Source organism: Brachyistius frenatus, unplaced genomic scaffold (assembly GCF_029030835.1).
Source record: "Brachyistius frenatus isolate BFR_SWC_R1_liver_20210118 unplaced genomic scaffold, ASM2903083v1 Contig_3, whole genome shotgun sequence".
Classification (NCBI taxonomy): domain Eukaryota; kingdom Metazoa; phylum Chordata; class Actinopteri; family Embiotocidae; genus Brachyistius; species Brachyistius frenatus.
Window position 1 is genome coordinate 3,518,073 of NW_027210602.1, and position 24,747 is coordinate 3,542,819.

Sequence of the window (24,747 nt, forward strand, 5' to 3'; positions counted from 1 at the left end):
AGCCAAGCAAGTGGCAACATTATAGAAAACTTTGTTAGCTTCTGGCTAACTTTACTCTTATCGTCTGATTAGCGATGTCACGAGGTTGACGCAGCGCGCCACAAACCGTCTAAAAGTAAGCGTTGTGTTTTCTGCACACCGAGAAACTCCCGAAGCTTGAATCTGAAGATCACTGTGGTGATTTATTATGACAGGATAAAGACGGCTAGCCTCAAGTCGGGCGGCTGCTAGCTAGTGTTGTCTCCGCTAAGGTGAAGCCGACTAACGTTTGAGTTAAAACGCTGAAATCAACATCGACCGCCGGTTGTTTGATTGCGGTATAATTATACTAACTTATCGTTTATTATTATGACTTATCACGTCGTAAAGTTGTATTTGAACCGGACACGAAGCGAGTGTCTGGCGGAATATCGCTAATGTGCAAAAAAAAAAAAAATCTATGTTCCTCTTTTCTTATTCCCCCTTTTATTTTATTTTATTTTTTTTACTTCTAACAACTCGTGATTCCTCCTCCGGGACATTTGACCTCTTCTCCTTTAACGCTGCTGTCTTTTCTACCCGATATAAGGGAATACTTGTTTTGCAGGATGGAGTGTAACGGAGACGACGACAGCGACATATGCAAATGGGCGAGTTCAGTAAGCACCGCGATTTATTATAAAACATACAAATGGTCTGCACAGACACAATATAACACTGGAATATTTATTTATTTATTGTGTTATATATATATATATATATTAATAGTTAGACTCATGAAATTGTGCTGACCAAACTTATGTTTAGGTGTTGATGAACAGCAGAAATGACATCGGACTACGAGTGCAACAGTTTGTGGAAGAGAGGATGCAGACTACCATGGTACCACATTTACTACGTTTTGTGTTCGTAACACACTTACTTTGCATTCTTTTAACTGTGACACGACTTTGGACTTTAAAGGATTACGTTCGGCAGCCATAAGACTTTACAATAACTCACCTCTGGCAAAATCCATCACAGTACAATAACACTGTTGACTGTGTTTCTTGGTTGCTTGTATATTATATATATAGATATATACTGTACTGTATGTATATATATACATATATATATATGTTGACTGTGTTTATTGGTTTGTTGTATATAATATATATAGATATATAATGTACTGTATATATACTGTATATACTGTGCATTTTATATTTATATTTTTTACTGCTATTTACTGCTATTTTATTTTATTGCTTTTCTATTATATTATTCTATTCTATTATTTTATTTTATTCTATTGTTTCTATTATTGCTTCTGTATGTATGCTGCTGTGGCGAATTTTTTTTTCCCCTCGGGGATTAATAAAGTATATACCTATATACCTACCTACCTACCTACCTACCTACCTACCTACATATCCTCTGCTGTGTGCAGCTGTACAGTAATACCTTCTCATGTGACCGTGGGATTGTTGCATTGCTCTCGTCTGTCCCGCAGCTCACGGGTGTGCTGATCGGAGCTGCAGTCGCAGTTTCACTGATTGGGATCGTGGTGCTCTTCCTTTACAGGAGATTCAAACTTGCTCGTGAGTTATTCGATGTCTTTCCTAACTTCCGTGATTTATACGTCGTTTGTTTTTTCCTGTACCTAAAATAATATGGCCCTGCGTACATTTTTCTTCGGAGTGTCATCCTAACATATGGCTGTATCTTCTTTTTTTTTTTTTTTTGGGTTCTCTTGACAAGGTCAACAACAGCCTGGTGTACCACACTATCGCTTCAGAAAGCGAGATAAAGTGCTCTTCTACGGAAGGAAGATAATGCGAAAGGTTTTCTGCATTTTCATTTTTGTTGTGACACTCTTACATAAATGTTTACAGCCTGGGAGATTAATATCAGCATAAAGAATTAAGTGAATAGTTTTATCTTTATGTATTTAGGCCATTTATCATACTGTATACATTTACTAATTTAGCTTAGTGAGGAAGGCATGATAATACAATCTATTCATATTTAATACATTTCTGTCTGCGGTAAACTTAATCTTGAATATGCTACTGCTTTGCTAAGGTCCAGACATTGTCCTCGACTCCTACCACCTCTACCTCGGTATCAAAGCAGCCGCAGCGCATACGCAAAAGAACCAAAGTTCTCAGCATAGCTCGCAAGTATGCACCTTTAATATATTTTGTATTCTTTGTGTGCAAATTTGTTTTGAGTCTTGCTGCATGTTGATGATTTAATTTTGGTTAAATACATTGTTTGTGCGGGCAGAATCCTGAGGATCCGTAAAGACCCTCCCACCCTGCAGCCCAAGGAACCCCCTCCCTCCTTGCTGGAGGCTGACCTAACAGAGTTTGATGTGCAAAGCTCAAATCTGCCCTCTGAGGTCCTCTATATGCTGAAAAATGTCAGGTAGACAAATATACAACGTCTCCTACAGATTTAGCCCCATCTATTGATTTTTCATGACATTTGTGTTCTGCAACTTGTATTAGGGTCTTGGGTCATTTTGAGAAGCCCCTGTTTCTGGAGTTGTGTCGCCACATGGTGTTTATTGAGCTGCAAGAGGGTGAAGGTCTGTTCAGGCCAGGAGATGATGATGACAGCATCTATGTGGTCCAGGACGGACGACTTGAGCTTTGCATCCAAGAGAACGTATGTGAATGTTGATCTGAATTCAGAAACAAAATAAGCTTAAAAATTTGCCAGTCTGGTTTGTTTTTTGTTGTGTGGTGATTCTTTTGTCATCATGTTTTAGGCGATATCCTACCAAACACGGCCATTTCATCTATCATTTATATATAAAGCTAACAAACAAAAAGGCTAACACTGGGGCAAGTCATCAGCTGTCGTGTCATCCAATACATTTGAAATTTGATTTCAATAAAGTGTGACACAATGGCTCCTTATGTAATGACTGCTTCAGTGTCCTCTTCTACTTTCCACTATCCACTGTGCATAGCGCATGAAAAACAAATTGCACAGCAGATGGCAGTAACACAACTTTTAACCTGATAGATTTTGCCATGTAAGAACACAGGAAGTGAGTTAACTTATTTGAACCTCTCCTCATCATGGCTACTTTTTGAAGTCCATCTGGACACTTGGAGATTTGTTTAAAAAGGGCAGTAAATTGTGAATAAAGACTGTTGTTGGTGTCATTTCTTATATTTGTGTTCTTGTTTTTTAGGATGGCACAGAACCGGTGGTGAAGGACGTGCTCCCTGGAGACAGCGTCCACAGCCTGCTCAGTATTCTGGACATTATCACTGTGAGGTCCTATTTATTCTCTCTCCGCACATCAGAATAGATTCTGTCCTTATTTGCCCTCCATTTGTCCCTTATTTGTCCGTGTCAGTTCAATTTGTTTGTGCATTAGCCTCATATCCATATGTGTCAATTAATTTTGTCCAGTGTCATACTGTTTTGTTTTCATTTCCTGACTCCAATCAAATGAAGTTTATTTACTTAAACTGTGTTTTTTATGGTATTTGTGCATTTTGAAAATTTTGGGAAAAACAGAATAATTTAGATCTTTTTCATCTCTCAGATTGCCATAGTTTGGAACATTGTACTTAACATTAAGTGACACATTTAAACACACAAAAATCATGAAATCAAAGCTTGGTACAAGTTTTCAGAAATCAAAATCTAATCACAAAATGAAAATAAAATTGTGGTGATATATTGTGATTTTGCCAAGTGTAAACAAATATTTTGAGGCCGTTTCACTCTTATACTGTAGTTTATGTTATAGGTTAAACAGGCCACATGTTTAAAGAGCTTCAAGCACATCATACAAGCTCATAATAGAAGTGAGGTGAAACATATCTTTCATCTTATTATTCCATGGAATTATGATTAGATGACTAAAGTCACTGAAGTGAAAAGATCAGATTCCTGCTACAGTGCTCTGTCTTTGATTTTTTTGTTGTTGTTCTTTTCTACTGTTTGTCAGGGTTATCCAGCTCCATACAAGACTGTATCAGCCCGAGCTGCAACTCGTGCCACCATCCTGCGTTTACCTGCATCTGCCTTCGACTCAGTGTTTAAGAAATATCCAGAGACACTTGTGCGCGTTATTCAGGTAACAGATTGTCCAACATCAAATATGTATTATGTCATTGTTTGTGTTTCCTCCCTCAGAAATACATCACTAACTAAAATATTTTATATAATTTTGAACTAATTTGGATGTAACTACAATCTAATGCATAATATGTTTTGCTCTGTTTCACTCAGTATCTGATTTTATTTGTGTTGCAGATAATCATTGTGCGCCTCCAAAGAGTCACCTTTTTGGCGTTACACAACTATTTGGGCCTAACAACCGAGCTCTTCAATCCGGTAGGAGGGGAATTAATTATCACACACATAGTTGTGTGTGTATACACACAGTCATGCAGAGAGGCTCACACTGAATACCGAAGCACAACTTCTGATGAAATTGCACATAAACAAGCACAGAAAGGCACACACACACACACACACACACACACACACACACACACACACACACACACACACACACACACACACACACACACACACACACACACACACACACACACACACACACACACACACACACACTTAGTCACACACGTGCAATCTAATTTCACACAACATTAAGCACAGCATTATAACTTGGTCCTTCATAAAGCTCTGTGAAAATGAATAAAAATGACTATAAGCCTTCCGCAGAAATGGGGAGAGCAGTAACCTTTAAACCTGGCTGGCCTCTGACTTTATGATTATTAAAAATACTCCTTTTATGGGGGAGGAGTACTGTATGTAAAAAGATGTTCCCATTGAAGAGTTCCTGAAGGCTTTTAAAAATATTTTTATTGTAGTAATTATCAGTCTCAAAACAGCCTAAAATAATTAATAATTTAAATTCTGTTGAGTAGCAATAAGTGACATCCATCAATGAATGTCACCAAACAGTGATATCCTTTCTCTGACAAGTGAACCATTGATGAACAGAAACTGAGAAACTGCTTCATCGCCAAAAATCTGAGCACCCAAGCTTTTTACAAGCTATTTTATCTTCATACATATTTCCAGAAATTTATATTTTGTGTATGCGGTTCTGGCTGAATACTACTTTTATGCTCTATATTCTCAACTGCACAGGTTGCTGTTTCTTTTTTTTCTTCCCAGAAATGTGTAATTTGGAGACCTAATCTGACCTAAACTATAACGTGGACTTTTTTGTTGTTGTTGTTGTTGTTTAATTGACAGGAGAGTCAGGCAGTGCCTTTGTCCAATATAAACAATGTGATGATGGGAGAAGCAAATTCTGGAAAGACGACTCGTCGTCTCCACTTCCAGGATGAGTTGCCCACTGGGACCACAGACAGCCCTACAGAAACAGGTCAAACACTCACATATGTCATTCCATACACACATACACATTTGAAACTTAGCTTCGTGTTGTTTTGAAACTGATCCAGTGCTGGCACTTCACTTCACATTAAACAGATGGTGTAAAGGACAGCCCTTCAAGCAGCCACAGGAAGCTGCGATCCATCTCGATGCCCAGCGACTGCACAGGTGAGTTGCTGTCTTGGACATAAGCGGCCACCAAATGGCATATGCCTGCATTAATTTCCTGCACAGACTTATCACAGTCACTGATCTGAAAGCAAGGGCAAGGACACCCCCCCCACCCCCCCACACACACAGAGACACAGACATACTTAAACTCATAATCCTCATCCTTTTATCCCGAGTTACAGGTAATGACCTGAACATGGCTTATGAACGAGCTCGAGTCGCTGTAGAGGAGGCTCCGTCCAGTCCTGTCACTCACAAAGTAAGGTTCTCCTGCCATGTCACTCCTTTACATTTGTGACATTGCAGGTGTCACATCGTATCCCAACATCTGCAATTTATATAAATATATCACTTTTTTCTGCCTGACTTTTTAGTCTAGTCTGAAGAAAAGCGTGACAATGCAGCCCACGCCATCTGAAGTGTTTCACTACACGGACAGTGGAGGGCAGTCTGATGCCATCCACCTGAGTAAGAGCAGCACAATCCTCCAGGCGGCTAAGAGAGACCTGCTGGGAATCATCCAGCTGCAGGTGAGTGGTCGATCAGAGAATATCAGCAGATCAGAGAATATCAGCAGGTTTTACAGTTTAACATTTGAAAAACAAAGAAAATATTCATTTGGAATCTATGTTGTTTAATGTCACATGTTTGTTAGGAGAAGTCTGATGATGGGAGATCTCTGTCAGGAAAGGGTCTTTTTATGATATTATAATCGGCAGATCATGTTTTTTTCTGTTGCAGGACCCCAGTCTTCTTGAGGGCAGAGTAACCCTTCACCAAGTCAAAACTGGTTCTGTGGTAGCACGTGAGGGAGACCAGGTGAAAACAACTTAGACCTTCCTTTCTCATTTTCATGACACTTTTATATAAGGGTTAATCTATTATTGTTATTCTCGTAATTAATATGGTATACTACAGCTGTTCTCGAACTATGGAGCATGCTACCATTGGAGAGTGTCGAGGTGTTACAGGTTACAATCATGATCAGGAAAACTGGAATTTTAACTAAAGTTGAATTAACTTGTCACTTGTGGGTATAATTACAGAAAAAGAGTGATTTGACAATGTCACAAAACTTGTGTTTATCCTGACTGATAAACAAGAAAACAAAGAAATTAAAGCTCATCAGGCAAACAAACACCTCAAAACCGAGGGATTTACTAGTAGAGATTTGTGTATTTAAAATGTTCAGCTTGGTCTGTGGTGATTTTGTCTCAACAATAAAACATGCATTGCATGAATTTGTTGTATTTCAACACAATATTAAAAAAAATTTGGATTTAAAATAGGATTTTATTCTGGTGCTGCACACTAAAAACTTTGCAATCAATGCATTTCATTAACACCCGAGTTAAAGCATTCATCTTCAGACTTTTACATCTGTGCTGTTCTCTCATTTCACACTCTATATCTTTTAGGAGGTGAGCATCCAGTTTGTCATTTCTGGCCTCCTCCATGTTTACCAGCGGATGATCGACCGAGAAGAAGACACACGTCTGTTTGTGACGCATCCCGGAGAGCTCGTTGGTCAACTCGCTGTCCTGACAGGAGATCCGCTCATATTCACCGTTCGAGCCCAGCGAGACTGCAGCTTCCTCTCCATTTCCAAAACCCACTTCTATGAGTCAGTCACATGGACACTTCTACTCACTGATCCAAGCAGCAATGTGTACTCAATATAGTTGTGTAGTTTTCTAGACTGAAGACTTGAGAAAGATACTTCCAGTGTTTTAACTGAGCAATGAATATGATCTGTTTTCTTTTACCCGCCTTTTCCTTTGGATTTCTGTTCATTCCTCAGGATAATGCGTGTGGAGCCAAAAGTAGTGCTGAATGTTGCTCACACTGTGGTGAGGAGGATGTCATCCTTTGTCAGACAGATAGACTTTGCTCTTGACTGGATGGCTGTGGAAGCTGGCAGGGCCGTTTACAGGTATTCTACTTTTGAACTATTGGAAAAATGATCTTTTGAAACAACGTCTTAAATTTGGTTGTGGTTCATTGACTTGTTTGCAAATTTGTTATCTTTAGATATCTGCTTATTTTTCAGGCAAGGGGAGAAATCAGACAGTACTTTTATAGTGCTGAGTGGTCGACTACGCTCCGTAATCATGAAGGAGGATGGCAAGAAAGAGCTGATAGGAGAGTACGGACGTGGTGACCTGATTGGAGTGGTAAGGACTATGACAACAAGGGGGAGAGGGATAGTGAATATTAGGGGAAAACTATGAAAATATATAATGAATGCACTATGGTGGGACATTTTCACTTATAGACTCATCATAAATATTAATGACAGCGTGAGTTTTTCTACAAAGCCGATTAAAAATGTACAGATTTAAATATGCATGAGAAACTGTTATTCATTCAGAGCAGTTAATCATCACATTCATAGAATATTCACTATCAGTCCATATTGTATACTTGACAAAACAATCTGCCAAACTAGTATGCTCTTCAAAAGCGTGACCAGAAGACTGCTGTGACTGCCAGTAAATAAAAACTCAACCAAGTACATCTTATGAATATTTCAAGGCAAAAAAAAGGGACAAAACACTTGCAAGTAGCTGAGATTGAATTGAAATACAAATAATATAGATCAGTTTTTCACGCTCTTTACAAAGAGCATGCTGTTAGTCACAACTCCAAACACATTTAGACAGAAATTTGCAATAGAATCACAAGCCAGGCTGTCAGCGTTGAGCACGTGTGCACAGTGCAGTTGTTGAGTCATTTCTCATTTTGTTTTGGTTGGATTTATTCCGAGTAAGAAAAAATTAGATAGTCAGTGCCTGTTAAACTATTCAATTTATCAATACGTTGACCAATAATATACAGTCCTGACCAAACCATTTTATGACAGTTGCACATCATTTGACATCTTTTGTTCTTCAGGATCTGTGCTTCACCAAATGAAGTACTGGATACTACATAAACAGACCAAGTCTAAGCTTTAACTTGAGTAGTTTTACAGTAATATACCCAGAGCTGTGTGGATTTTGTGGAAAATCCTTTGCAGTCAGTGACTGCCTGAACTCTTCGACCCATACACATCACCTGGCATGTTTTCCTCCCTGGTGATGCTTTCACTGAAGCTACCTTCAGCTGTTGTTGCTGTTGTTGGGTCCCTCTGCCTATAGTTTGGTCTCCAGCAAGTGGACTGCAGCTAAATCGGATTGAGGCTGATTACGTATATCGAGGATTTCCCACCCTCATTTTGTGCATGTCTTACAGCTAGCCAAGACAGTCTCCAATTAAACAATTCAATCAATCCTGATGTTTACCTACTCAAATAAAAGCAGTCTTTAATACCATATTGATATTTTTAATTCAAGTTGAATTTGTGAAGCACAAAGCCTGAAGAACAAAAGATGTGTAACATGTAAAACATGTTAGCATGCGGTACTGTGCATACGTTTTAGGTCCTAAAATTAAAGTGAGCATGCTTTCAAAATGTTTTTTTTAGTTATCATTCATTTCACACAAAGTGCAGTAAACAGAAAAGATAAGGGCTCTATTGAGGGCATACCGTCTGACTCCTTTTCTTGTCCTCTCTGAAAATAACATTTTGTGACTCAGTGCTGTCCTTGATCAGTTAGAATCTAAAATGGATACTAATGCCTGGACTGTTTTCATTTTGACAAACTATGTAAAGCAAAATCACTTAGTTCCCCTCACCTATTTTCCTATTGGCTGGTGTGGCTGGTCTCTGCCACAAAGCTTCTAATAATAACTTGTATGATGGATGCTATGGTTACTGTTACCTGGAGGAGGGAACCTGTCATTGCAGCTTCTGTGATAGTGGAAATAAGATTGTTATAGAGGTGGCTAACATTGTGAGACGTATTTAGCACCACTCAGCTATGGATGATGAGATGATGAGATTTTATTTATAGCTTTTTTTCCCCCTTGTTAACTATGAAATTCTTGGAACAATAGAAGGATCCTCAACAGGCATGGACTATTAAAACTGATTTTGAAACTTAAATGACGTGTTCGTATTTGATAGTATATAATTATATTTTCTGAAATGATAAGGAAGAATTTGGGTTTATGTTTACTTGAGAACTAGTTTTATGTTTTTCTACCAAGTAAGCAATGTGATGTCTTTCATTTTTGTGCAGGTGGAGGCGCTGACCCACCAGAACAGAGCCACCACGGTGCACGCTGTACGAGACTCTGAGCTGGCCAAGCTACCAGAAGGAGCCCTCAGCTCCATCAAGAGGAAGTTCCCACAGGCAGGCCAAATTTAAAGTGTTACATTCATCTGATTTGAAAACAAAATTCAGTTAAAAAAAAATAATTTTTTTGGTGGATAGAGCATATGTTTACAGCTTTTCAAAAGGTCATCTCTAAAAAGGTATAAAACTGATTGCTTTAAAAATGTTGAGCTGATTGAACGTAGCCCCTGTCAATGAAAGGTTTAAACAATTGATGACCATTTTGATCAAATTGATCATTTTGCTTTGACTTTTCTTAACATTTTGAATTTAAAATCAAGATTAATTTACTGCGCATGAATTGCATTTCAAAGGGAGCATCTCTCTGTACACACTGAGGAAACAACAGCAGTCTTTCTGAAAATCAGTTGATGTTTGTGCATCTCAGGTTGTCACCAGGTTGATCCATCTACTAGGACAGAAGATCCTGCAGCAGGTGAATGGTCCTCTGACAGGTGTGTGCATCTGCATGTGCAATGTTGTCTATAATTTGGCTTATGCTGTTTACAATACATCTGTGTGCATGCTGCGTCTCGTTAATGCACAGGTTGCTTTGGGTTGTCCCTCTGCTCTTGGTGTTTAACACTACTGTTACTGTTGAAAACATCCCCAGCCCGTAGCTTGGCCCTTCACACGCCGGGAAGTAAGTGGGACGCAGGAAACCAAGCCTCTAACCTCTCCACTGTGGCAGTCCTGCCTGTATCAGAAGAGGTTCCTCTGACTGCCTTCACCCTTGAGCTGCAGCATGCGCTCATTGCAATAGGTAAGAAAAAAATAAATATATACAGGAGCTAAAGGTTACCTGATGTTTATGTTGAGTTCCCAATTGGGACACTTGAGGACACTTAACCCTCCTGTTGTCCTCGGGTCAAACTGTTCTATTTTATTTCTATATTTTCATATTTTTTGGGATCATTGGTCATCATTCTTTAAAGAAACCCTCACAGCCTCCTTGTCACCAATGATCCCCAAAAAATATGAAAATAAAATGGAATTTGGTTGAACACAGCTGCGGGTCACTTTGACCCAAGGACAACAGGAGGGTTAAGGTCCTGGATGATTTTTGTAAAAATGGGGCCATCCTGCTGTCACTACCTCAGACACAGTCCTATCCATCATTCGACAAAACCGACACAATTATATATGAAGTGTCTGTCTAGGTGTTATCGTTTCATTAACACCCCCCCTGCTATGATGTAACAGCTCTTGTCAGCTGAAGAGAGTTGGGCAGTATTTGGACAATAACTATGCATTTTCACATTATTATACAGTATTTATTCAAAAATGTACTGTCTGCCATAAAAATAATACTCAACAAACATTGTTAAACAAAATTTATAGTGAGGAGTTAAAAAAAGATCAATGTGACTGACTGGTTGCTCTTCAACAATCAAATTACTTTGTATTTATTTTTAAGGAACTACCTCAGCTGTCTAAGTCACTTAGATGTTGCAAGTGCTTTGAGTATACATTGACTGTAAGTGTGATCTGTCATCTTTCACATACAGGTCCCACTCTGCTGCTGACCAGTGATATTATCAAACAACGCCTTGGAGCTGCAGCACTAGACAGGTATGTTTTGTGGCAGACTGCTGATTTGACCCATTTTTGCCTTTTACGTCAATTGCATCTGGGGTTGCATCGGTAAACCAATACCACGTTGCTGCAGCCGGCACCCTTATTCAAAAATAAAAGTCGTGTTGCGACTCCTTTCCTACTCGACTGCCTGTCAGACTCAACAATGGGCAAAACACACACACACACACACACACACACCCATGCCATGGAGAAAACAAAACTGATCATTTCAACATCTCCATCCCCGCTGCAACCCTAGTTGCATCTATGCTCTCTTCAGCAAACCCCCAAATAAAATGAGTCTTGATCAAATATCTTAACTTCTATTCTCTTCCTCGTTCATACTGCTGTTTGGTGATTTTAATGATCTTTTAGGCTTTCTGTCTTTCTACCTCATTAAATTCTGTTCAAGGGTGCTTCTTCATTGGCACAACAGGAAAATGGATCTACTGTATGCTGGCAGCTGGACAATGCCGCGTGTCATTAATGGACTTCTTTCCTCTTTAGTGTCCATGAGTACCGTCTGTCCAGCTGGCTGGGCCAACAAGAAGACATCCATCGGATAGTTCTTTACCAGACTGACTACACGCTGACCCCGTGGACGCAGCGGTGCATCCGTCAGGCTGACTGCATCATTATCGTGGGACTTGGAGAGCAGGACCCTGCCGTTGGGGAGGTGAGGTAGTAGATGTGGGTTACAAATGGAGAGTTGTGACCGGAGAGGAGGGAGGTGAATAACTGGAAAAGGTAGTTTTTTGCTAATTACAGTCCAGCATTTGTTTGATCTGCTTTAGTGCCGCAAATAAGGATTTTTTTTTCCACTACTAATTTATCAATAATAAAACAGTTTATTAATGAATGATTATTCATTACAATTTACTGTTACATTTTCTGTTGCACCTGGGGCGACCATGAAACCCTCAAAAATATTATTTTTTTTACTTCATTATAAATTACATACACTCACCAAGCACTTTATAAGGATCACATGCCTACTCCTGCGATTATCAATCAGTCGATCACGTGGCAGCAGTGTAATGCATAAAAACATGCAGGTCAGGAAATTCTGTTAATGTTCACATTAAACATGAGAATGAGAACAAATGCGATGCCTCCTTGTCCTTGGCATGATTGGTGTGATGCTGGATGGCCTAGTTTGAGTATTTCTGAAATAGTCTCTGGAGTTGTCTGTGAAGATTCTTAGTCGGTAGAATTTCTTCAAAATGGTGTAAAAAAAAAACATCCAGTGAGCGTCAGTTTTGCATATGGACAAGCATTTAAGCGATGAGAAAGGTTAGAAGAAAATGGCCAGATTGGTTCAAGCTGACCGAAAGGCGAGGGTAACTCAGATAACTACTCTTTACAACCATGGTGGGCAGAGAATCAGCTCAGAATGCACAACACATCTAACCTTGAGGTGGATGGGCTACAGCTGCAGAAGTACATGTCGGGTTTCGCTCATATCAGGATATCTGAGGCATTAATTAATATGGTGAGGCATTGGGCACTCACCAAAACTGGACTAAAGAAGACTGGAAAAAAAAACATAGCCCGATCTGATGAATCTCGATTTCTGCTGAGGCCCGCAGATGGTAGGCTCAGAATGTATGTGGGGAATGCGTTTCTGGCACACTAAGGGGGCCCCTTAATACCAGGAAATCATGGTCTGAATGCCACAGCCCGTCTGAGTATTGTTGCTGTGCATGTGCGTCCCTTTATAGTCACAGTTTTCCCACTTTCTGGTAGCAACTTCAAACATGATATTGAACCATGTCGCAAAGCAAAAGTTATCAGATCTGAATCTAAGGAAACACCTGAGGGACGTGGTAGGACGGGAGATTCGCGGCATGAATGTACAGCTAACAAATCTGGAGGGGGGCGTTGCCAGTAGGGTTTGGTGTTCCTAATAAAATGCTTGGTGGTTGTATCATCGAAAAAAGACACATCTTCACGTTTAAGACGCGACAACCAACTAAAGTTTGGCATTTTTATTTGATGAATTATTTGGAGGAAATATTCAACATTTTGGGAAATATATTCATTTGCAAGTCCATACTATAATATGGAGCTAGCAGCCAGTTATCTTAGAGCTTGACCAGGTGCAGTGAACTCCTAATTTATCTGCTGGTTGCCTGGCAACCTTAGGATGTGAACAAAACTCCAGTGATTGCTCTTAGACAAGAAGTCGCCCTGCACATGACCGGCGGTGAAACCACAACTACTCATTTCTACACTTCAGTCGTTGTACAAATTATACAAAAGAGATTTTACAAATTAATTAGAGCTGCGGGACGTTGGCTTTTAGCTAACTGGCTGCTGGTTGTAGCTTCATTTACCCAACTGACATTAAAGTGGTAGCCATCTTTTCATTTAATTCTTAGGAAAGAAAACGAATAAGCACATCTCCTAAAATGTCAAACTGTTCTTTAATGCATCGAGACTAAATTGTCAAACACTCTTTTGACTAATCTTTGCAGCTCTAGAAAGGTTTTGTTATCTGGAACTGAAAATCTGAACTGTGAAAAGATGGAGCGGATTAAATATATCTACATATGTTAATGGTCCTTTTTTTTTTTTTTATATAGCTGGCCATACATTCCCGATCCCGATGTTTATATTTTACTCTCAACAGACATCAATACACAAATTGTTATTGCTGCTATATATACATATAATTGTTACTGAGCTCTTGTTCATGCTGCACAAGTGTGTTATCTGACAAAGAGCTGAGCAGCTCTCCGTCTGATATAATATTAAGGTCAGTTCTGATCATTATACTCCCGAATCATGGTTTTCCCGCAGGGGCTTAACCAACTTAATGGTCAGGCAGGCTGTGAATGGTTTGAATTTGACCCTTGGGCATGAAGGAGAGATGAGCAAAGGGTGGATGGATGTTGTGAAAGAGAGGCCGGGTGTGAGAGAAGGTGCATGTCCAGCTGATGAAGAAAAAGGTAATTGCCTTCACAGGGAGAAAAGAAAAGAATGTATCCCCGTTTAACAGGAAATGGTGGGAAAAATGGTAAGATGGATCGATAATTGCTCAGGCTCGGAATGAGTCATAGCTCAGGGTTGATTTTATCTTTCAGGGCACACGCACACACTCTCACCTTGCACATACACTAAACCTTCAAGCAGAAGGGGCCTGCTGACGAGGTTGCAGCTCTGACCTTCCTCTCAGACTATTAAACTTTTTTCATATTAGACTGTTCATTCAGGGAAGTCGTATAATAAAAAATGGCTTATCTACAGATTGAACTCTAAAAATGTAAATGAAAATGAATTAAAATTCATCTCTAAAATAACCTTCCTATTCTGCCCTTAGTGCCCAGGCTGATATGCAACATTCTCAGATGTAAGAATATTTACTTTGTAGTTTTTCCAGATATAATGCTTAATTTCAAAATAAGAGTCCTCTTGAAATTGAGCTTTGAGCTACACGCCAAACACTTATGTTCCCAAACATACATCCAACACGCATACCTTCTACAAGCTCTAATACTGTGCCTGCTTAAACCTAATGTTGTCTCACGAGTTTGCAGTATTTTTCTGGGCTAGCGCTCAATATTGTCATTCTTCCATCTGTGCAAGCACTACACTGGAGCCACTCTGACGAAAGTGAGAAGTAAACGTACAAAAACATCCGTCCTCAATTTCTTCCCTCTAGCTGGAGCGCAGGTTGGAAGGAAGTGCAGTACGTGCCCAGAAGCAGCTGGTGTTGTTGCACAGAGAAGACGGTCCCCCACCCAAAGGAACAGTGAACTGGCTAAACATGCGAAGCTGGATCTCCAGACACCTCCACCTCTCCTGTCCCCGAAGGGTCTTCTCTAAGAGGAGCTTGCCCAAATTGGTAGGAAGGGAAAACAGAGCCAGAGTGGCTTTTTTTTTTAAATTTTTTTATGTCCGTGATGATTCATCTGCTAAAGTACTCTCCTTTATCTGATCCACTCTTAGCCTGCCATTTAGCATTTTTTTCTCATAATCTTTTCTTTCTTCCTACATAATTGTTGTCATCCATTTTGTCACGATCTCACTCCCTCTCTCTGCTATAATTGCAGTTATTTTGCTTCTTTGCAGTTGGAACTGTATCAGCGGGTGTTCGAGAAGCCGGCAGACCGACACTCTGACTTCTCCCGACTTGCTCGCGTTCTCACCGGCAACACTATTGCTCTTATCCTGGGAGGTGGAGGAGCCAGGTACCATTCATCCCACTATCTGTCTCTCTCAAAGTTAAAAAAAAAAAAAATGTAAAATTGCAATTCTTGAATTGCAATAGTTACTTTTAAATGAGACGTCTTTGGGGTTAAAAGAATTTTAAAGCCTCAGAGCGTCAATGCAAACATACTTTGTCCTCAATCTTACTGTCAGCTGGGTTTGGCGGTCTTTTTATTAAAATTTCTTTCCGTCTTTCCATGTTTATTTCCCCACCCTCCCCATCAGGGGTTGTTCCCAGGTGGGCATAATGCGAGCAATCTGTGAGGCTGGCATCCCAGTGGACATCATTGGTGGCACTTCAATCGGTTCCCTGATGGGGGCACTGTACGCTGAGGACCGTAGCCACAGCCGCATGAGGGTGAGGGCCAAAGAATGGGCAATGGTGAGAGTCCAAGCAGCATTGACATTTGTCTCGTTTTAGATTTCAGATAGAGTTTTTAAACTGCTCTGCTTTGTTATCCTTAAAATGTGTCACAAACTTTGTCCACTCATCATCAAATGACCAATGTCCCTCTTTCGGGATGTTACAAGAACTACAAAAGCGCAAGCTCTTAAGTTTTTCCCCTTCTTTTAATTAGACAGGGGACACAATCACGGTCACAGGAAATGATTTTAGAAAGACGGGGGATTATGTTTGATGCGTCATAACCTTGATCAGACATCTTCAGGACATTACATAACATCGGCTGACTGCAGAGCTTGGACCAAGAGTTTTTTTCCCCTAGTTTTCCCTCTAGTCTCCCTAGACTTCAAATTATCTTAGAATGTGAACACATACTTGACAAACAAGTATGCGAAGGGATCATTTGAACGGGAATAGTACTCTCTTCGGTGGAAGAGGAGCTGAATTTAACAATTCCTCCTCCATTTGAGGACTATTTTCAAGTACTTTAAGTTTTCTGGTTTTACACTTGCCATCTATTTAGTACGATGTGAACGTGACTCGAACAGCAAATGATTTTTAATCCATTCTAGTTTGAACTTCAGCTGGGCTATTAATATAATAACCTATGCTGTGCAGAATATCCATCAAGAGTAATAGGTAGTTGCACACACAGCTCTGGGTGTTTTTTTTTTTTTTAAAAAAAAAATTTACATCTAGCTCCAGAACAGATCGTTTTAGTTGTGATATTAAATTCATCCTCAGGTCTTCAATGCTGTGACCATCCATGATGGCTAATTTCAGACACCTGCTCTGTGTCCAGGTCTGCAGGTAGAGCATGTAGTAAAATTGGTCTTCCCACAGTCTGTACCGCCCCTCCTCCTCTGCCTCTGTCCTTGGTTCTGAACCTTCCCCGCAGAAGCAGCTGCAGGGTTGCTGCTCCTCCGTATCGACTTAAAAGAACCACTGTGCCATTGCAAAGGAAAAACATTTTACTAAGTCAGATGAACAGTGAAAACATTCATGACTTTTTAAATGACTAAAAATAACAATATATTATAAATATAGTATAAATATAAATATATTTATACACTCATCAGAAAAGAATAACAATTATGGATGTTGCCAGAATCTACCAGATTTGTTTTGCTACATCAAATTAAACTTTAACTTTTGGGGATTCATTTGACTTTGTACTTGAGAAAACAAGATATTGGAGTTGTATGGAGCAAATAAACTATTTAACTCTTCTGTTTTTCCTTGTAGGAAATGACTTCAGTGTTTAAGAAGATTCTGGATTTGACATATCCAATCACCTCCATGTTTTCTGGTGCTGCCTTCAACTCCAGCATCAGCAACGTCTTCAAAGGCAAACAGATTGAGGTGAGCTAAAGGAGGTCAACAGTGACTCTACTAATATGACCACATCTAACATGGGGGTGTTAAGAAGAGAGCAGAGAACTAACAGTTAGTTTTAGCAGATAAACATCCTCAAATGTCTGTTGGATTTCGACAAGTAACCGTATCATCTGTGCTTTTTATCCATTTTGATGTAATCCTTTGTGTATGCAGGACCTTCGGATCCCATATTTCAATATCACAACTGACATCACTGCCTCAGCCATGAGAGTACACACTGACGGTAGACACAGTGTTCTGTTTGTTTGTTTTAAAGAGTATTTGGTCTTGTTTGCTTAAAGGGTCAGTTCACACAAATGGCAAAAAAAATACTTTTCTTAACCAAAGAGTTATCGAGCCATAAAATACTTGCAGTATTAAGTGCGAAGGTTTGATCTCTACTGATGGTTTCTCAGCGGTGAACTGACCCTTTAATTTGTCTCATTGATGAGATTAATTTTCAGTCTGGTTTGGTTGGTTGGTTCTAATCAAACACAAAGTGCATAAAGGGCGTAAAACTTAGAGTTGCTTGTTTGCTGCTTGAGGTTCTCTGTGGAGGTACGTTCGTGCCAGCATGTCTCTGTCGGGATATCTGCCCCCTCTCTGTGACCCCAAAGATGGACACCTACTGATGGATGGAGGCTACATCAACAACCTGCCTGGTTTGTTACACTCAGTGTTTTCAGTTTTATTACTTCATAAGGGAAACTTAGCCTTCTTTCTCTCAGTTTTGTTCATTCATATCATTGTTACTATTTTACCACCTCTGTGTATTTTACTTTCCCTGAGGCTCTATTCTTCTTCTGTCCCAGCTGATGTTGCGCGCTCCATGGGGGCTAAAGTGGTGATAGCTATTGACGTGGGCAGCCGGGATGAAACCAACCTCACTAATTATGGCGACTCGCTCTCAGGCTGGTGGCTGCTATGGAAACGCCTCAACCCCCTAGCTGAGAAAGTAAAGGTGATGGATTGATTAAGAGTAAAGACACACCATAGTGTGCGCAAAGTAAACGAGAACTATGAATAACAACCAGGATATTTTTGGAGGTGTTTTTCAGTGATGTATAAGTTCATTTCCATAGGTGCTGAACATGGCAGAGATTCAGACTCGGCTGGCCTATGTGTGCTGTGTAAGGCAGCTGGAATCTGTGAAGAACAGTGACTACTGCGAGTATGTCAGACCTCCAATCGACAGATACCGTACTCTGGAGTTTGGCAAGTTTGATGAGATTGCTGTAAGTTTGAACAATGAGTTTTCTAACTTTCTGTTTTACCCTTATTCATTAATTATTTTAACATTTTTATTTTCAGTCACAAATATTAGAAGAAAAAAAAAAATCCCTAAAGTCTATTCTCAATAAATGTATGTATTACATTGTCTGATGTATCAGCCTGGCTTTTACCGACTTTGGCCAAAATTATTTAGAATAATACTAATATGTGACTGTTTGTGTTATGCAGGAGGTGGGATACCAGCATGGCAAGACTCTGTTCGATGTGTGGAGTCGCAGTGGTGTGGTGGAGAAGATGTTGAAAGACAGACACCAAGAGGACTTCCACAACACCCAAAGCAAGAACAATGTAAGGATGGGGGGGAGGGAACATAGTGTATTTGTGAGCGGTATAGAATGTATGACAAAAAATGTCAATAGAGAGAGTTCGATACAAAGAAACTGGGCCTTATATTCCCCGTGGGTTGCCAACATGACTTAAAATGTATTAAAATATTTCAGTTTTGGCCACGAAGACATGCGTGACAAACTGAAATGCATCAGACTTTTATGAATAAAATTATGTGAATTGACATTTTGATCAGAGCTGTTTAAAAGTCAAATTGAGTGGTATTTATTCATGATCCTTCATCAATTTATAGTTACAATTAAGACACTTCTGGGTGTAGCACCCGCTCGCTCTGCCCTCAGCACAAAATATGTATCACACTTGTCATTGCCAAGCAGTTTAAGTCAGAGCTGATATGACAAACATGTAGTGCAGTTCTTGTTAACTGAAAGTTTAAAAAAAACACAACTGTGACCTAATGTAGGAAAACGGATGAACTCAGTCACTTCTCTGCCGAAGTACCTGCCTGTGTCAAAACAAGCAAGCTCGGCATTAAAACAACAAACAAAATATTTAATTCTGCAGGATTAATAATACATTCTCTCAGTGAACATTCAAGTCCATACTAACATACTAGCTGTCACAGAACATATCAGGAAAATGTGTGAGGTTGAGAATGATTATTTACTCTATTTAAAAGGAAAGACGGTGGAGGAGAACACTACTTACTTATATCAGTAAGTTTTCCAAAAACACCCCACATCTGTCAGATAAATTCTGAATTCTCATATGTTCATCACCTCACTTGTGACCCGTTCATGTTTAATGGGCCAAATGGATGTATCCCATTGGGTACATCTTCTCATTGTTATTGTTTTTGCGATATATTCTTTTGTCAGCTGTAGTTTGTTGTTAATCTAGGCCTTGGGCTACACTACTGTTCAAGTAATAACATTAAAACTATGAATTAGTTTACTCCTAAAGTACGGAGAAATATATTTAGCGTACACCAGATTTGTCCTTGAGCAATGTCAAAGACAAAGCCCACACTAAACGAGAGACAAGAGAGAACGATGAAGAAAGATGAGACATTTACCCTCAATCTGAGCAACATGGAGGATGAAGGGAAGAACAGCAGGATTGATACGGAGAGGAACCATTACAATTTACCAATAAACCCAAAGCAGCAAACTAACAGATGCAACTAAACAACAGTGGACAAGCATGGAGCAACGTTGTGGGTGCAGATTTTAAACAGTAATGCTTAAGACTGTCTTATAAACTGCTCCCATTCTCATTCTTTAAAACAACAGCCACCCAACAGAGACGGCTAATGAGTGTCTTTCTATTTTCAGAGGCAACTGTAGGGTGCAAACCACGAGAGGAAAGAATGCATCTCTTCTCCTGATAGATTTGACATTATTTGACATGTTCAGTATCATAGTCAGGCTGTATCTTGATGTGGCCGTATAATGATATTAAATGGTATATTAAAAGATGTAAAAGCAATCCAGGTTAGGTCGGATGTGCTTAACAGGAAGAAAAGTAAAAGTTGCACAAAAAAAAAAAAACCCCAGACCAGACTGAAAAAAAAAAAGTCTGTATTAAATACAAACACTTTGACTGGTGTTGTTTTCACAACACAGCTGTTCAGAGGTGTGGCATGTTGCTTAAAAGAAGACAAAAACACCGAATCTAAATTAGCGCTGCACCCTTCTCCTGACTGAACCTGCTAAGTTGTTATTCGTTTTCATCAACGGGCGTAACGAGCAATGCGTTACAGATGACGTGTTGAGTCGGAATCACAGTTGGTCTAAACCAGCTGATTGAAATCACATGACAATCGCAGAGTCCCTGAATCTGAATGTGTGTATTTTAGGTGGTGACCTGTCCCAACGCGTCCTTCACTGACCTGGCAGAAATTGTGTCCCGCATCGAGCCTGTCAAACCTGCTGTGGTGAACGGTAAAATGAACAACACACACTCCCAATGCTGTCACATGCAGCCAACACCCATGGTGGCACTTCTTAACACGTGCAGACACACGCTGTGTTCCAAATGACGTACTTCCCGTAGCACCCGAATAAATAGTGCTCTTCCACGTTAGGACTCTTACTTGTACAGAGCAGGAATTTTGACAGGGTCGTGTTGTTTCAAATCGCACACTGCCGTTCTGCACTGACTGGAAATGACCTCAGCATGTGAACACATCACCCGCCAAAATATCAGCAGCTTTAATTATTTTACTCCGAAATTAACGTGTTTTTGTTTCCTCTGTTTAACACGCTGATTCTTTTTTTTTTTTTTTTTTTTTTTTTCCAGCGGCGGTAGTACAAAAACAACAACTTTTGTGTGGTGTTCAGGAACATCTGCAGCTTCCTCAGAGCCTTAATTTGAACATTCTTTGTCAGCGGTGCCGCCACTTCCTCTACGGAGCCAAGATGGCGACCGTTTAGGGCAGAAAGCGTCCAGCGTTTTGACGCCTCTTTTTTTGGGGTGTTTTGAGTGCATCATCCTGGTGCTCGTCGGGCACTGCAGAAACGTACTTCACAGCGTGAACGCACTTATGCACTCAAAATAGTGAGTGTTCGTAGCACAAGTGCACCATTTGAAACACAGCAACAGTGTCTGACAAAATCTCCTCCGTGTTTGTTTTTCGTGCGCTCGCGCCCATTTGTTTTTGGACGGGTTTTTCCTTTTCCTGTCATATTCTATTAGGAAATGAATCCGTTTTACACAGAGGAGGAAATGTATCGTTGCATCTCAACTGCAGAATAAAATGTTATGTGAATTATGCGTGTACAGCACACACACACACACACACACACTCGGTTTCCAACATACTGATTGAAAAGTGAACACGAAGCCCTGATAAATGCGAACGGTGCGATTTAATGTGTCAAATTTGCATTCGACTAAACAATTCCTATTCAAATGATATGCAAGTGTTTCAGTGAAAGCTAACAGTTCAGTTTCTATATTTCTCTTCTTCCTATTTATAACCTAATTTGTCATCCATAACTTATCGAAGTGCCATGTTTGACTTCTCACGGTGTTGTACATATTTGCTGTTCTGACTCATTCACCTGCACGCCCACTTGTGTTGGTCACGTATTCCAAGTTATTCACCCGCAACGTGCCTCTGTGCTTCCTGTCCTCCACTCTTTCCCTTCATCAGAGGAATCGGACTACCACACTGACTACGAAGAGGAGGCACTGGAGAGTGCTCTGTCTGACATGGAGCCATACAATCGCTACACTGAAGAGGAAGAGACTGCTGACACGGTACGAAACCTTTGGTTATAAGATCGGACACTGTGGGGTCTCTCCTAATAAACACAGCACTTAAATATCCATTGCATTTTGGCCACGTCTGAAATAAGCTTCTCAGGGTGAACTGTGTATGCTGCTTTTTACTCAACACATTGTCAGTATTATTGGGCACGATCATGTTCCTGAAATTTAGACTAAGGCAAAGTCAAAAGTATCTCGCTGACCACTGAGCAAACACAGATGGAAGTTCATGCTGGAGTCAGGCCAATTCATGCTTTAAAAGGGATCAATGACACCATAAAATACAGTGGAAGATTAATTGGAAGACACTAAAAGGCCACTTAATTAAACTAAAATGATATATTTTAGGTCGAATTAAGAGAAAGTTGAGAAGCTTTTAGGGCAATGATAAATTTGAGTAAAAAAACGTGGGATTAGAAAACTTCATTCATGTTTTAAAAGCTGGATGAAAAAACAATGATACGATATTAAGAGTCCACAACAGATTCAGATCGACTGGAATCATTGGTACAAGTATAACATCTGCGAATAAAAGAAATATAAAATCTCCAAATATTTGCCAATAGAAAGGGGCTGTAATTTAATTTAGGCTGTGAAGGTGATTCAAATCAAATGAGAAAAATGTCAGTGAAGTCTTTTAGACGCGTGAAGATAATTGTGATCAGTTTTCAAAAGAGGCACAAAGTTCCTGTGGTATTCAAACAGAGCATCTCTCAGCCTGACTACAAGTAAAGGCAGTTCAAATATGTTTCTTCTGTTGCACTGCAGACACTGAATGGAGTTAAGGGGCACTTAGTTAGAAGAAGTGTCCAGCTCAGGACATTAAAGGAAGTTTAGCTGAACAGTATAGAGTCTGTGGGGACCATACTGGTATAATAATTGTATATAATATAGTATGCTGAAATACTACAAGGTCTTTCTAAGCACACAAGCATGCTTCCTCCTTATACATTTTATGCTTGAAGGTTTTGATTGCCAGGTGAACAGCGGAGCACGTTACACTTGCGTTGTAATTTTTCGGGGGTCATTTAAGACATTTTCTTTGATGAAGAATTTCTCACAGAAATATGATTTTAATGCCGCGTGTCACCTTGCCTTTGATTCTCAGGATGAGGAGCTGGAGGAGAGACGTGCAAGCCCCATTACCTCCCTCACCAGCTGCCACCCTCCGTTTCCCGCCGCCCCTGACAGTCCGCCGGAAGAGCTGTCAAGCCAATAAGTCGGTTCCAAACAGTCCATTAAGTGATGACTGGTCTAATGAACTCTGCCTGAACAGGTCCGCACAATTTAACTTGCCTGTCTTTGCCATATTTTACCCTCCTGTCTATCCCACTTGACTCTACCTGCCAACCCGCTCTCAAGTGCCTGCAATTATTTTGACCTCTGTGACCTTTCCTCGTTAGCTGTATGGCTAACATAACAAATGGACAGTCCCCTAAAAAAAACTGCATCCAGCACCTACAGTATGTATTCCTTGTTAATAGAGCAGCTGCATGGCTAATCATTTCTCATATTGAGATAGAGGTTTCCTTCTTTCCGTTTCTTGTAGCTTTACATGAATTGCACCAGTCCAGTGGAAGATTAAAGAAAGGCCTGTGAGGAGATACTATTTCCATGAAATACTTATCACTTAGACCCGTGTTAAAAAAAACCCAACTATGAATCTCTGTTGGTTTGTACTTTTAAACTACATTTGAGGTCTTTAAAGGGTCAGTTCATCTGAATAATAAAAATAAATAATAATTTCACTCCTCTGACCATGCAGATGGTGTTGACATGACAATCTCTGACACCTCAGCCAAATACAGCATTAAGAGATTGCAGAGAAAAACTAGTACACTAAAATAATGATTCCAGGAATACAAAAATAAGAGAGAAAACTATGATTCTTTTTCTGATCTTTCACTCATTTTTACATTCTCTTTTCAAATTAGGACATGTACATCTCGTCAGGGCAATGAAAATGCCCCAAATAAAATTGTCTAAAAGGGAAAAAGAATTACTCTTTGGTTGAACTGTTCTTAGCTACTGCCTACATTACGGCTATTAACTGAAATGAGGGGCAACAAGTAGACATTACTTGACTTTCAGGGGCCACAAGCTAAAAAAAAAAGTTGGGACTGATTAAGTAGAAAGTAGATTCAATGGAAGCAGTTGGAGGATTATCTGGAGTACCCTGGACTCGGTTACTGATGGGAGAGATGTTGCTCTGGTCGCTTCAGTTTTTCACGAGCGTGAGCAACACAAATAAAATGCCGATCACCTCTCCGGTATTTAAGGTGGCAGAAATCTCAGAAACTGATATGCGAGTATTGTGTTTTACTATTAAGAAAGCTGAGTCTTTAATGTTGTTCTTAGCCTGGGGGGGGTTGCCACGGGAACAGTGCTAAAATAAGGTAATATCAACTGACATCACGTCGGGGGTGTGCTGTGGACTAAACATTGCACTGAGAACCCGGTTTATAGCCCCACAGCATAACAAGTACATGCACACGTGCTGAGAGCAGAGCATTATTAGTATTAGTATTATATTTGAGCCACCGCTGACAATGATCACTATCGATACGT

The 24,747-nt window shown here is 39.9% G+C and overlaps 1 protein-coding gene across 4 annotated transcripts; it reads left to right on the forward strand.

Moving 5' to 3' along the window:
- pnpla7a (patatin-like phospholipase domain containing 7a) lies at positions 1 to 24,481 on the forward strand. Of its 4 annotated transcripts, none has more exons than XM_069703740.1 (36): positions 1 to 115; positions 569 to 638; positions 787 to 861; positions 1,472 to 1,559; positions 1,720 to 1,802; positions 2,044 to 2,141; positions 2,248 to 2,388; positions 2,472 to 2,631; positions 3,167 to 3,247; positions 3,935 to 4,063; positions 4,243 to 4,323; positions 5,221 to 5,353; positions 5,461 to 5,532; positions 5,718 to 5,794; positions 5,910 to 6,065; positions 6,277 to 6,354; positions 6,954 to 7,159; positions 7,337 to 7,468; positions 7,586 to 7,709; positions 9,660 to 9,773; positions 10,144 to 10,210; positions 10,369 to 10,518; positions 11,264 to 11,327; positions 11,841 to 12,009; positions 14,998 to 15,180; positions 15,408 to 15,526; positions 15,771 to 15,927; positions 17,194 to 17,310; positions 17,500 to 17,569; positions 17,871 to 17,987; positions 18,138 to 18,286; positions 18,408 to 18,560; positions 18,787 to 18,906; positions 20,765 to 20,849; positions 22,064 to 22,170; positions 23,288 to 24,481. In XM_069703740.1, exons 2-36 carry the CDS (start codon positions 588 to 590, stop codon positions 23,396 to 23,398), a joined length of 4,017 nt encoding a protein of 1,338 aa, XP_069559841.1. In that variant the 5' UTR covers positions 1 to 115; positions 569 to 587; the 3' UTR covers positions 23,399 to 24,481. The 4 variants fall into 4 exon arrangements, with proteins under 4 accessions (XP_069559841.1, XP_069559848.1, XP_069559827.1 ...); XM_069703747.1 differs by having other exon boundaries at positions 15,771 to 15,903; XM_069703726.1 differs by having other exon boundaries at positions 17,871 to 18,286.
- The last annotated feature ends 266 nt before the right edge of the window (positions 24,482 to 24,747 follow it).

Bases quoted from the DNA above. Each gene is read 5' to 3' on its own strand.
- pnpla7a (XM_069703726.1), top strand. From the start codon at position 588: ATGGAGTGTAACGGAGACGACGACAGCGACATATGCAAATGGGCGAGT. The intron at 2,142-2,247 runs GTATGCACCTTT...TTGTGCGGGCAG, and splicing joins GTTCTCAGCATAGCTCGCAA to AATCCTGAGGATCCGTAAAG. The intron at 2,632-3,166 runs GTATGTGAATGT...CTTGTTTTTTAG, and splicing joins AGCTTTGCATCCAAGAGAAC to GATGGCACAGAACCGGTGGT.